Consider the following 14,172-nt stretch of genomic DNA (forward strand, 5'->3'; position numbering starts at 1 on the left):
AGAGGGGATTATTGCTTAGCCTTAAGGCTTGTCTGGTGTGTCTTACAAGTTTTACCATCAGAAAATTAATCCAGCAAGGTGATCATTTCTCATCCTTATCAATTAATGCTCAAAATACACAGAAACACCCTGCTGTGTTACACAGAAAACAGCTCATGAGAAATAACTCTAAGCTTCTCTTTGTGTTCCTCTTGACTCTCAGTGTTTAAATTAGGTTTCTCACGTACTCTGTATCATGTGCTATATCTTGTTTTCACAAAGGGTTCCTAGTTTAGACCCAGTATTCAGATAGAAAATGACATTTGCCTTTACCTGTCCCAGCAAAGATGCCTCTATTGTCAAGCACTTAAGAGAAATATATAATTATATAATATTATATAAATATATAATTATAATTCAAACTGAATACATTTTATAATTCAAAATCATAGCAGTCAGGAGATCCACAGATCTCTAAGTTTTGCCAACTCCCAATTACAGGCAATGAGGAACAGTAGTGAAAGCTGCAAATGGTAAGATATTCAGCAAAAGAATTCACAGACATTTTGTATTTTCGTTAGAGTTGCGTTGTTTTTTTTCAATTTCACATGGTCACTGTAGCTGTTTGTACCTGTGTCGTTACCACAATAACTAAGTGCCGAAGTTTGGCTGTGCACATGATGATGAGAAAATCATTGTCAGTTTATCCTCCAAATGCCCACAATTGCCATTCCTTCTTCGCCTTGAAATGAGCTTATGATTTCTTTTCACCTTGAAGTCTTTTACGCTTGGCAGTTGACTATTTCAAGAAAAATTAATTTGATGATTTGATATGGTTAATCAAAGTGATAAGGCTGTGCACTGGCTTTGGAAGGTTGGGGACTTCCTCTCAGAAAAGGAACTCAGGCCCTCCTACCACTGACTAGGCTTGCTAGTGGGGTGAAGGAGAGCTCACGGCCAGCTTGTAAAATGACCATGTTTAAAGAAAATACTCCATAGGAGAGCTTCTCACTCCAACTGAAATGATGAGGGAGACTTCGACTTCTGCCACGCCTAAGCTAGCAGTGGAAAGCATCTGTATCTTCCTGGCAAACCCCACCTTATTTTGCAAAGAGGCTTAGAGTAGTAGTTTTGGGGTTGCCTGCAGGCATGTACCATCACCTGCTGCAGGGTTTGGGAGTCAGGAGAGGCTGCAGGAGCAGCCTAAGGGCCAGGCCCCGCAGTGCCAGATGCAGGGCCCCTCAAGATCTGGGGCAGCGGTCAGCATGGGCCAGAATACCGGCAACCAAAGCAGGCCACAGGACAGGCTGGGTAGCGCTGGACTGAGGGGGCACAGACCAACTACGTGGACATCTCTCATGGAGGTTGTCCTTCATCTGCAAAATGCTATTGTCTTTTGGGATCTTACAGAAGGTGTTGTACTAAAATCTTGGTAATGATTAGGGATGCGATGCTTGTTGGTGGTATGTTTTCTACCCATGGGTTTGCAGAGATTTGTTTTCTTTGTCTCAGCCACGTACAGGCACATCTCTCTCAGTGGAAGGAGCTAAAGGAGTCTACAAGCATATACAAGCAGCTGCACCTGAGCCTCTGCTCGGCTCCCTGTCTGACTGCTGCAGCTAATGTAACATAGGGCAGCCAATAGATCTGTCGATGCCCATTAGGTTCCTGTAAATTGTCAGGTGGTGCTTGAGCTCCTGGTGACTCTAAATCAGAGTGGCAGGACATAGGTTATCTCTTTTCATTTAGCAGGCTTTAGCAGACTAGCAGCATATTTTTCAATATATGCATTTTAAAGCATGAATGTTATTAATATTTGGCAATACTAAGGTTCTAACTTGATTGAGTTTAGACCGAAGTGAATCTTTTTTACAGTCCATTGCTGTTCTATAAATTTATTCATCTGAAATGCAAATTATCTGATCAAATAAACCTGAAAATTTTATCCAAGTTACATCAACACTTACCTACATTCTGATACTTTTATTGACAAAAAAGAAATCAACTTCCTAATGTTTGTGAAAATAAATGGATTATTAGTATCTTGTTATAGACAGTTTGCAAAGAGTTAAGAATCTTTTATTCTCTGCAGACTTTTAAAATTAATCATGCAGTAGAAAATTAGCAGTGTCAAAGTTATCTGGGAGGATCAAGAGGAAAAGAGTGATAAGTTCTTATAAACCTGTGGCTAAGCAGTGTCTGGTGCAAAATTAGACCATTGGGTTATGGTGTTCTGCAAATTAAAGCAGCCAGAGTTGTTGTGTGTAGTGAAGGAATTCCAGCCTGCCTTGAAACGTTGCAACCTGAATTGCATCTTTGAGACCAGTGGAGCTTGTACTTAGTGATTATAAAGTAGGAATTGCTGGGAAAAAGGAAAAGAGGTCTTCCAAGCCAGTAACCAAAGCAAACTTCTATGTTCTTGTAAGTCAAAGCATTTTGATTCGTACTCTGCTTATGGTAAAAGATGCTTAAAAATGCAGATGTATGCGACAGATTGATGTGCACAGGCTTACAGCTCAGAGATGCATACATAGAAGACACATGTACTTTAACAGTTTTTGCTACAATCTGTCGAATACACAAAGTCAGTTGAGGACTTTCTTTTCTGGTCAGTGGACTGTGATTAAGTGTACTGTGGCAATGATGCGTCTCAACACACAAGTGATTTTCTTAGACAGATGCTGTATGACCTCAGGCATTCAAGTTGGCTAGATAGTTTCGGTTTGGAGAGAGAGGATTTGGTACGTTATTTTTTTTAACAGCTCAAAAAAAAGCATTATGATACAACTATAAGGTAGAATGTTTCAATTGCACAATTTGTATTCCACAATAAATCCTTATGAAGTAGCATCTTAGGGAGGAAATGTAAAAGTCTGGCAAGGAAGACTCCCTCCAGCAAAAACAAATGGAAATTCTGTGGATAAGCTCTGTGGTTGACTTTGGGAATCTTTATGTTCAGTAGCAAAGCAGAATTTTCGGGATTTGTATAAAAGTGGTAACAGGTTATGATTGAAAATATCTGTATTTACCTGTAAAAAAAAAAAAATTGAATTAACTTTGCAAAATGCTTCTCTTCCACCATCTTAACCAACTGTTTTTTGTTTTATTTTGTTGTGAAAACAGGAAAATAATTCTAGAATTTGTTATAGCTGTAAGATTAAGTAGCTGTTTTTTGTGAGTTGCGTGTGGCTGAGTGGGCCTTTCAGAATAAACTACCTCAGTTTTAATTTTTATTCTAATATACAGAATAAAAGCTCTGAGTTACCATAAGCAAGTGTGCCACCTCTGAACATTAGGTGATGTTTTGAAGTAACATCCTATACAAGAAGGATAGTATATTAGGGAAGTGAAGACGGCGCTTTTAGAACAAAATTTAATTAGATGGGGAAGTTATTAAAATACTATACTTGCCTCTGAACCTGTTTTTCAGAGCTTGTGAACATAATACTGCCCTTATATCTTAGTGGTAAAATAATTATTTTCCTTGATGAAAAATACCACTTTTCCATTCTAAATCCACTGAAATGTTGTGGCAGAACCCTCAAGTATATGACAACTTGCTTTTTGATGTACTGAATATAAGAAATGTTTTATGGAGAAGTGAAAGGAAGAAGCTCGATATTTACTCTGCTGATGTACTGTCTGTGTTATAATGAATGGATTGGTTATAAAGATGCAACTCATTCTGATGAGTTCACATGTCTGTTTTATCATAAATTTATTGTTGACCCTTTTCTGCTGTCCATGTTAATGTTTCCATGTTAATGTTTTTATCCCTTATCCACAGGAACGGACATTTTTTACTCTGGCAGAATTCTAGCCCCCAACTTCAAGTATTGCAAATAATTAAAGATCATTTAAATAAAAGTATAGAAAATTAAATGCGAGTTTTGCATATAAAGTGGGCTTAATGTTCTAGGTGTGATTCCAGATCACTCTTTTAGACTGTTAACTTTACATTCATATTTAACAAATGACATTATTCAGTTTCATGGGGTCACTGTGTCAAAATGTCTGTGTTAGAACTTAAATTTATTTCCAAAGGTTCTTTGAGTGGGCAGATAGGAGTGGTATGTTAGAATGATTTACCATCTCTGATTCCCTGTGTGGATTTTAAGGCTAGGAACATAGTCTATGGTGTAAATTCTAAGTCTGGATGGATTCAACTGCTCTGAAGTGGCAGATGGAATGAATGGAACTCACATCTCAAATGCAGGAGTCTGACCCTCTTCTTAAATATTGATGGTCCCTCTAATTCTATTTCCTGATCAAGGTGACAGTTTATCTATCTACCTCTCTCCTGCTAGCATTGCTAGAATGCATGTAAGTATGATTGTGGCCAAAGGTTGCTTTGTTAACATCCCATATTGGAAAGCCCAGTGGACTGGTTAGCAGATCATCAGTTGTTGGTTATAGACAAGGGATGTCAATCTACATGTGTGCAAATGGAGGAGTCTGGAAAAGTTTTTTAAAAGTTGTCAACCATTTTCATTGGATCATAGGCTATTTTTTATTGCAGAATTTATTTTGCTGGGCTATAAATTATTTCACGTGTATCAGCAGTGATCTTTGTTATAGGACTGCTGATTTTGTACTCTAAGATAGTCAGGCACTGGGTGTAAATTTCACTGCCTGACTAAAAGTGCAGAGGAAAAGAGTGGGTAATGAGAGCAGAGCAGCCAGTTCTTTAATTGAATTAAAAGCTGGGTGACACCAATGCAGACACCTGTCCAATTACAGACAGGCCAAGGTGTTTACCATTGCTGTACAAGCGATTTGAAGATGACAGAAATCTTTCCGCCCACAGATTAACATAATGAAGGAGAACAGATTACAGTGGATGCTGGCCAAACAGATAGGTTGGCAGCTGAGGAAAAAGTAGTTTGCTGAAGTACGTTAATAAAATCTGTGCGTTTTCTATTGCCTACCTATGCAGCGCATCTGTTTCTTTGCTGAGAAAAAGTAGTGCAATTGTACATGTGAAAGAAAGATATAATTAATAAGATGAACAGAGTACATTTTTAGTTGCAGTTTTGGCTGAAAATGTTTTTTTTAACAACAGATACTTTCTGCTGCAAAGAGGTTGTTTTATTTTTCAAATTCTCACTGTCCTTCATAAACCTACCTACAATAATGTACACTCTGTTGCATTGCAGATGCTTAATATGCTTCATATAAAACCTTTCTACTTTGTCTAAAGTAAAAACCACAGCCAAACAACCCAATCCAAACCTTCTACAGCTATGAACATCTTACTGGATATGAGAGTGTGACTCTCAGTGCCTGAAGCCATTGATGACCCCACAGAATGTCTTCCATCATGAAATGCAAGGAGCATTAATTCACTGCTTCATAAGAAAAGAATGTTCTAAGTACTAAATGTACAGATAAAACTAAATTGCTTCCTAATGCACAGCAGAGTGAATAGAGGGATAGCATATGCTCTATACCAAGCTCCTCTAACCAAGAACCTGCAAATGTCACAGAGGATTTGGTTTCTGCATGTGTTTATTTGCTGAAGGTAGCAAAAGAACCCTAACTTTCCCATGTTTAACTTTCAGTGATCTAGAAATAAGTGCTTTCTGTTGTCTTATGGAAGAAAAAAAAAAACAAAAAAAAACACAAACACAAAATAAACAAAAAAGACATTTCTCTGCTGGAGAATTTCTGTAGATACTGGTATTGCTGCTTTACCAGGGATACTGACATTTTGAAACATCACTTTCTTTTTTATGCATATTAAACACTCTTAAAAATGTCTTTTGTCACAGACAGATTACAGACACATTTGCTTGGGTAGGGGCTGACACAATGTTCTCTTTCTTCTATGTAGTATTTACACTAGATAATAAGATGGCAGTACAGTTTTTCTCTGCCAACGTGGGATTTGCAAAATCAAAGCTATTACTAGAGAGTTGATCCTCTTCAACTGGTTTCAGTTTGACACAGCTACTCTGGCATGAGTGCTGCTACTTCTGATTATCTCTTCATACATAAGAACAGAACCTCAGAAAATTGAAATAGAAACATCATTTATAATGCTGATCTTTGAAGTCTTTGGATAATTCCAATATAAGATACAAAAACAACTAATTCAATAAAAGCTAACATTGTTTCCATGTGACTACACATATTAATGAATGCTATAAAAATAGTAGACTTACTTTGGCTATCCCACTCAGAAAATAATTATGTTGTAACCATAAACTTCCAGCATCCAATTCTCCAGCTCTGTTTTTTTTTGTTGTTGTTGTTGTTGTTTTTTGTGGCTGTAAAGTGCTTACATGAGAACAGACATTTTCTGCTGAAATTTTAAAGTTGTTTTACATTCTGTGTAATAATTCAAGTAAGAGTAGCATAAATGACAGGGTTTTTTTCTACCTGTTTGTGCGTGCATAATGTTGGCAAGTTTTACAGTTTCATACCATGAGAGATTTGGTATAGAAGTACATTCTCTAATGTTCTGCTGTTTCATAGTTTGAAATAAAGCTTGATATGATCTGACCATCTTTTAAATTACTTTTCATTCAATATTAATTTATTGTTGAGCCTATTTTCAAATGGGAACTGCTGACATTTCTCAAAATGGCTGTAAACCAATTTTTTTTTCCCACACAATCCATCTGCATATTTCCGTTCAAAATATTTTGTAACTTCCTGAAGTGTCAAGGACCAATTTGTTGTATCCACCACAAGCTGTCGATATATATGTGGCAATCCCTCAACTTTTTTTCTCTAACACAAGCAGGACCTGAAAACGACAAGTTTACAAATATTTTTTTCTTGTAAATCCCTGAGTACTGTGTTATCTGAGCTATGTTACAGTAGTAACAAGCATGTGAGCTATATTCTGCCAATGAAGTAATGAAACGCAAGTGGGATGTTTCATATAAAGAGATTTGAGTTTAAAGATGAATAGGTAGGGGCAACATTGGTGAGGAAACATTAAAATGATTATTCTGAGAGACTGAAAATTCCTTGAAAAGTCAGCATTTAATAACTGGAGGAAAAGAAAAAAGAAAAACAAAAAGGTAAACGTGGTGACTAGGAATGAAGCCTCAAATGTATTGTCGTGGTTAGAATGTGCAACTCAATCTTGATGTAGCTTGTGTTATGGTGAGAATAAGTAAAGAAACTTAAAGACTTTAAAGAAACTTTTTATGACAAATATTAAGAACGCAACAGAAAGCCGCTTTTAATTTGGTTTACAGAATTTGTTGTGGCATGATATGAACAAAACCTTAAAACCTTTTTTCTTTTCCACCTGTGTATGTATGTAATCAGTCTGTTCACTGTACATGCATAACACCTTGCTTTCTTCTGTTGCAGGCGTATTGACAGGCTTGCGTCCCTTCACAAACTATGCTGTAACCCTAACCGCTTGCACTTTGGCTGGCTGTACTGAGAGCTCGCATGCATTGAACATCTCCACTCCACAAGAAGGTAAAGTAATTTCAAAGGTCTTGACTTCCACATTTCAGTCATGAATAATAAAACAGGAGAAGAGCTAAATGCTGCAAAGCCATTTGCTGGAAAACCCCAACCTAATTTGATGACAAAGTGCATTGCCAGACCATAATTGCTCCATTTTTTGGGGGGGTGCGAAAATGAATCAAACTCCATACCCTTTAATGACATGCATCTTTAATAGCTGTAATGCAGATTAATGGGCTTTTTAATTGCTGTTACATTGTTCATGCAAGAGCCTTGTCATTAATATGAAGCATCTGAAAGATTAATGAAAGCTTCCTCATTTTACTATGGCTCAGAAGTAAATCTAGAGACAGTCTGACTAAAAAGAATTGATTGTATGGCACAGTATGAAATTGAGAATCAAATGCTTGATTTCCATGGTTTCTTTTAACTGCTAAACACCAGCAATAGGCAACAATAATTTCAGTATGATGAAACCTCTAAATGCCAATTGAGTTATTTATTAATCACTGTTCAGATTTTCCCTTTTCTAAACTCTTTTACATGCTGTTGGGCTCCAACTTAAAGGTTCTGAGTGTAAATGAATGTTTTTTAAGCTTACATTAAGAACTAGAGCAGGAAGAAAGAAAAAATAATGCTATGGTTCTGGCTTTAGAGACTAGCCTGGTAATAATATGCATCAATTACATGAGCAAATGTTCCCAAAAGAACTCAATTCTCAATTAAACATTAAGTCCAACTCTCATCCTTCTCCTGGTTCCGTCATTCTAAAGCCATGTTAATCCAGTTAAAGTCGGTAACTCCAAATTTGCACCAATAGAATAATAAAGGCTTGGACTTAAATCTATAGGAAAAGCTTAATCTTCCAAAAAGTGGAGTAGTTTTCAAAATTCCCTCTCTCCCACAGTCCTATCTACTTATTCTAACAGTGATGTATTTTTTAAAAGGCTCTTAGTTTTATTTTCTCTTAGAAACAAGATAATAAGGTACTAATAAATCAAATTTTAAAATAAGGTTGTGTGAATTCGATCATAATTATCAAAAGACTGCTAGAGTGTTGTACTACTGCTAGAACAGGTATTTGTGGATGGTGTTGTCCTGGTGAGGACGGTTATGAGGATTCCTGTCTAATATGTCTGGAACACGCTTTTGATGTGAACGTGCTGAAAACTGCCGGCAGCAACATTACAATCAAAACACAGTATCACCTCTTGGAAGTTCTACATAAACGGACTGAGTTTGTCAGGTGGCATTAACCATGAAAATGCGTAGCCTCTGACAGCCAAATAATTAATGGACCGTGTGATGTTAACATGAAATACAGTGTTGAACATTTCTTTCTAGTATAATAAAGTAAGTTAAGAAGTCTGTCTGTCTTCTTGTCTCAGCTTAGCGAGTATTCTTAGTAAAGAAGGAATTCTGTGCTTCAGAAAACATTCAGTGTTTTCAGATGTGCTGTCATATTAGGAAGGTTTAGGCAAGAATAGATTTTTTTTTCCCCAGAGATCAAATAAAGCCATGGGGAACATGTGTTTCATCCCTCAGAAGAATTGAACAAAAAGTCAATGTGCGGAGTTTCTATTTTTGGACGCTCTTGTTGCATGCTCTTAGTAACAATAAATTGATGATACAGAAGACAGACACCATATCACACCCTCTAGCTATCCCTGTTTTCCTATTGAAACATTCATTACTTTATATTGTTTTCGCATTGCCAGCCACTGCTAGTTATTGTTTTAAATTGCTAGCACAGAGCTTGTAATTTACAAGATATTCCTTCCAGACTGAGGCCCAAGTTCTGTTCCTCTTGCGACATTCAGTGGCATTGCTTGTGCTTCTAAAATATAACTCATTGAAATGGTGAGAACTCAGTTTTTAATTATTATCCATTGCCAACTTCCAGTATGTTATATAGGTAAAATCCATGCTAAACAAACATTACTAAGTGTATTGAATTATGAAAAGCATGAAAGAAGGAGTACTACATAAGAATAATACATCTGCATTTGTGATTAAAAAAAAATGGATCACTTTTTGGTTATGAATAACAAGCATGAAGAAGAGGAAATCATTTGTATCAAAAAAAGTCTGCCCTAAAACTATGTACCCCTCCACGCGCTCAGTGTTATTTACCTGGAGAGATACAGAAGCAAAAAAAAAAAAAAATCTGGTAGCCAATGTTCATTTAAATAATTTCTGATTTGTAGAAAGCTAAAAATACTATTATACATGAAACCTGCAGCAATTTTATATCTGTTCTCTGAATTACCTTTTTGAAATCTTAGGAGTATGGCAAAGACTCCTTTCTCTTTCTCACTTTTTCTTGCCCCCCGCAGTAAGATATATGATACAATATACAGTATTATATCATTAATATAAATGTACTTTTTTCACCAGCCCCTGAAGATGTGCAGTTACCCACAGCAACAACTTTTCCCACATCCTTGCTGATGAGCTGGAATCCTCCAAAAACACCAAATGGTATTATTACACAATATACTTTATATATGAATGGAGTACCAATTTATTTTGGAAATGGGACCAGGTATGTTGTAAAAGGTAAGCAGCATATGAGATGGGTATCTTATATTTTCTTTGAATAATTGTATAGCAGACCCCTTACTATTTTGCATTAATGACTGTTTTAGTCTTGCTTTTGGATTCTATAATTTATTACTTAGATTCAGCTGTGCTGATTTGCATGCTTGACAAGACAAAGTTCAAATGCGAACTAGCTGTATGTCATCCCTGAGTTACCTTACTACTGGTGTTATTCCTGATGAAGGTGGCAGAAGCCAGAAGTTAGGTTAGGATATTTAAAATATTTGGACTGAATTGTGAGGTTAACTCTCTGCTACCATGATAGAAGTGACAAGGTGAATGTTTTGTCATATGTTGTTAAACCTCAATACATTTTCTTCTTCGGGCTGAAAATACGCAATTCTTCTGCTCCTATATGGACCCTGGTAGTAGCCCCTCGTGTAGAGTTCATCCTTCCTAGAGGTCTTTTGTGAACAGCAGCACTGCTATTTTAGGTTAGAAGTGACCAAACATTCTGAAAGAGTATTACCTGTTGAAATTAAAGCATTTCAGATGAAACAAAAATAAAATGAGCTTTAAGTTATACACTGAAAGCACAGAAGGTTCAATTTGTTAGAGCATCTTTCATAGGACTCCATTGTGACTCAGCGAAGATTAATAATGCCATGGAGTATCTAAATCCTGTTCTGTTATCCTCTTTCACGAGGTCTATGTTATCTTTTTGGTAACTTTATAATTTTTTAATTTCGTAGCATTCAGCTCTCAAAACAAGTGAATTATAAGCCATTGGAGACAAGAAGCATTCTACAGATTTAATGTTTTTTTTTCCCCACTGTCTTCCTTCAATTTTCTTAATTAGAAAACCATTGTGGTGTTGTTCTGAACTGCCCAAACTTGCTTGTTAAAAGCCTAAACTAAATAATCCATTTTCTTCTGGTAGTTATATCAGTTCTCTGGAAGCTATTTTGCAGTACAATGAAGCATGTTAATCTGATTACCTATTTTAAAATAGTTGTTATAATTTCATTAAGTATCCAAATTATTCAGATTGAGATTGTTTATACCATATGCACACCAACAGAACTGGAAGTACTATAGCAAAATGTAAATGCTATTCTGGACCCATCAGAATGTTACATAGTAATGGGTACAAGTAAAGCAAAAACATTTCCTATTGGACAACTCGGAAAAAAAAAAAAAAAGTATCAAGATCCTACTTTCTTTTAAATGTGAAACCTTAAAATTCAAAGCCATTTCTGCATCTTGAGTTAGTATAAAACATATTTAAAAATTCATATAGTTCAAATTTCTTTGCCTTGCACAGACCATAAGCTGCTGGTGTGGTGGGTCAGTTCTGACACTGAAAAATGAATCCAGTTAGAGAACGTCCTGAAGGCTGTTGATGATCGCTGTAATAAATAGTGCACACTTTAAGTCAAACTTTTTCATTCTGTATTCAAAGGTAATGGATTTTTCGTAACCATAGTAACCTTAGAGTATTTCTGGATAAATACATGAGGTATATACATTCTGGTTTTATTTTTGAATATAAACTACCACATTATGTATTACTAATAATATGAAAAATAGGATATAGGTTAGCATAATGACAGCTCAAACTAGTACGCATTTTTCTTCTGCAAAAAAATAAATATTTATCAAAAGTATAGGTTCAATTAATTTCCCCCCTATTCTCCCCAGTTTTCTGGTATTCTTGTAGTGCCATTTATCTTTTTCGCACGATCTCCATTAATCTCCTATTGCCATCCCATAATGCTGTTTTTAAGAATTTTGAATTTCATCCCAGGTATTTTTACTGGTGTGTTAATCCCTAACTGGTTGTAAATTGGAAAGGAATGAAAAATGTTTGGGGAGAAGTGGTCACCATAATATATTTTGTTCAGTTGGTTTTTAGCTCAGTTCTGATTGTGTTCTGGCCCAGTACTAATGTGAATGCTTGTTGGTAGAGATTACAATCAAGTAACTTTTCTATTTGTCCTTCAAAAATTTGGAAAGGGTGAATTATATTTCTGATTTCTGATGTCTTATGCATAAGTCTTGGAAGATCACATGGAGATTTTTTAGCTGTATCAAGTTATATTCAGCTAAACTAATCTAAGGAAAAGTGATCTTGTTCATAAACTTCTTAGAGCAGCTTTTGTTGCTTGTGTTCAGAAATGATTTATATTTTTCTATTGTGGTCTTGATGTTTTTGACCCTATTGTGCATTTTATAACTTTAATTATTGCAGTAGCCTTTTTACAGCCTGTCATTTCCAGCTTCTCCAAGAAGTGCAAGTCTCTCTGAGCTGAGATCTCAGCTCTTCCCCCAGTATACCGGTGTTCAGTAGGATACAAATTGTTTCCATCCGTATTCCAGCTTCTCACCCAGACTTGTAGTATCTCTGTGTTTACAGAGCTTCATTGTTCTACTTTCCTTAAAAAAAAAAAAAAAAGGCAAATAAATCAGGTCATGTTGCCACTGTATGGGAGCCACTCTGCCCCCCTGTTACAGACATAGCATAGAGATCAGACTGTTTGCTTTGGATCCATTTTATTTAGCTGCCAGTTTCTCACTCTGCCTGAGGGGGAAGAAGTGATCTGAGCTAGCATTCAGGGATTTGGGTCACTAGATATCCCAGTCACTCTGAATCAGGTCTGTTTAAAATCTTGCTTAGATCTGTATGTATTTTTAAGTTGAACCACTTTGTTTTAGAGCCCAAGATTTTCTTTTTTACAGGCTAGTGGTAAAAGAGGTATAAAATAGGTATGAATTTCTTTCTTATTTCTCTAATGGTTGTAATTTAAAACAAAAAAATGGGGCTTTTGACTTTCCACTGTCATACACGGCTCTTTCCAACCTTTTATCTTTCAGCATTTGTGCTAGTGATGTTCATGACTTACTGCCTCAACATAATATGTTACTGACCCTAAACAGAGAGACAAAGTTCATTCTCTCTGACATCTGTTTCCCATTCATTCAACAAAATGATTTTTCTAATTTAATAACTACACAAATGAGTTCCTGACCACTTGTCAATCCCAGAAAGTTGTAAATTCTCTCACTGTTTTTTGGAGTGCTGTATGAATTGAAAAGTTTTATTTGTGTGAGTCTCTTTTTAGGAAAGCATCAGTTCTGCCTAAAAATTAAAATTTCTCTGACTTTCACTTTAACCTATGAAAGTGTAGTTGCTTTAGGCCCATCTTGGTTAGTCCATAACTTGAGAAGGGGTATGTGTTTTCAACACTATGATTGCAAATATATTGTTAGCTTAGTTTCTGGTCATGACAGTTGTTGAGGGCTTGAAATACTCATTGATTTTCATGGAAATTCAAGTGTTTCTTTTCTCTAGGGATTGAGCTGTAATTAAAAAGGAAGCCTTTTAAAAGCACATATGGCAAATGTACACTTCACCACATTGAAAAGGGGCATCCATTAGGCATCCATCATCCATTAATGCCTTTAAGTATTTTCCCTATATTGACAAGTTCAGTTTCTGTGTTGTTAGTAATAAAGTACTGAAATGAAGGTAGCTCCTGATCCCCTTCATTAACTAGTTATTTTCATTTTTTCTGCTTTTGCCTTACGTAGTACCACTTTCTCATGCAACCTGGGTGCTGCTTCATATCCTTAATTGCAGTAAAAGCCTAAAGTCTCTTGCCAGTAGAAGCCTCCATAGATCTCCAGGTGGAACTTAGGCTGTGTGAAACCAGGCTTCTGTTTTCATACTTTCATTTTTTTTGTCTGAAAGAGAATCACAGCAAGCATCTGCTCTCCAATCCTGCATACCTGTGTATTCATGGAGATGACCTAGCAGCTTTGAGGAGATGGGGCAATATTTAGAATTACATTCCAAACTGATCTCTCAAAAACTCTTAATTTTAGGAAAAATTGAGGGTTTTGTGTTGTTTTTTTTTTTTCCCCTGGGGAGAAGAAAATATGCTTCTCTGATCCATTCAAACACTTACAAACAAAACTTAATTTTCTGCTTTGAACTGCAGAGGTTTCTTAACATAATGCTTTTTAATATTCATGCAAAGTATTCTGTATTCTTTTTTTTTTTTAGTTGATCTCAAAAAATTCCCACCTTCTTAGATAAATAAAATGAAACAACAACAACAAAAAAAAGGATAAATTTGTCTTTGCATGGAGCTTGGAATTGAGGATGTACATTTCTGCATTTTCTGCAGTACTAGATTTTTGACAATGTTAACAAAT

The 14,172-nt window shown here is 36.0% G+C and overlaps 1 protein-coding gene across 1 annotated transcript in view; it reads left to right on the plus strand.

Annotated features, from left to right (window-relative positions):
- USH2A (usherin) overlaps nt 1–14,172 on the plus strand; it is a 389,040-nt gene that overhangs the window by 169,749 nt on the left and 205,119 nt on the right. The window contains exons 31-32 of the mRNA XM_031595830.2: nt 7,309–7,422; nt 9,811–9,972. Coding sequence (XP_031451690.2) covers nt 7,309–7,422; nt 9,811–9,972 — 276 coding nt within the window. The remainder of the gene's footprint in view (nt 1–7,308; nt 7,423–9,810; nt 9,973–14,172) is intronic.

Source organism: Phasianus colchicus, chromosome 2, assembly GCF_987193195.1.
Source record: "Phasianus colchicus chromosome 2, bPhaCol1.hap1.1, whole genome shotgun sequence".
Classification (NCBI taxonomy): domain Eukaryota; kingdom Metazoa; phylum Chordata; class Aves; order Galliformes; family Phasianidae; genus Phasianus; species Phasianus colchicus.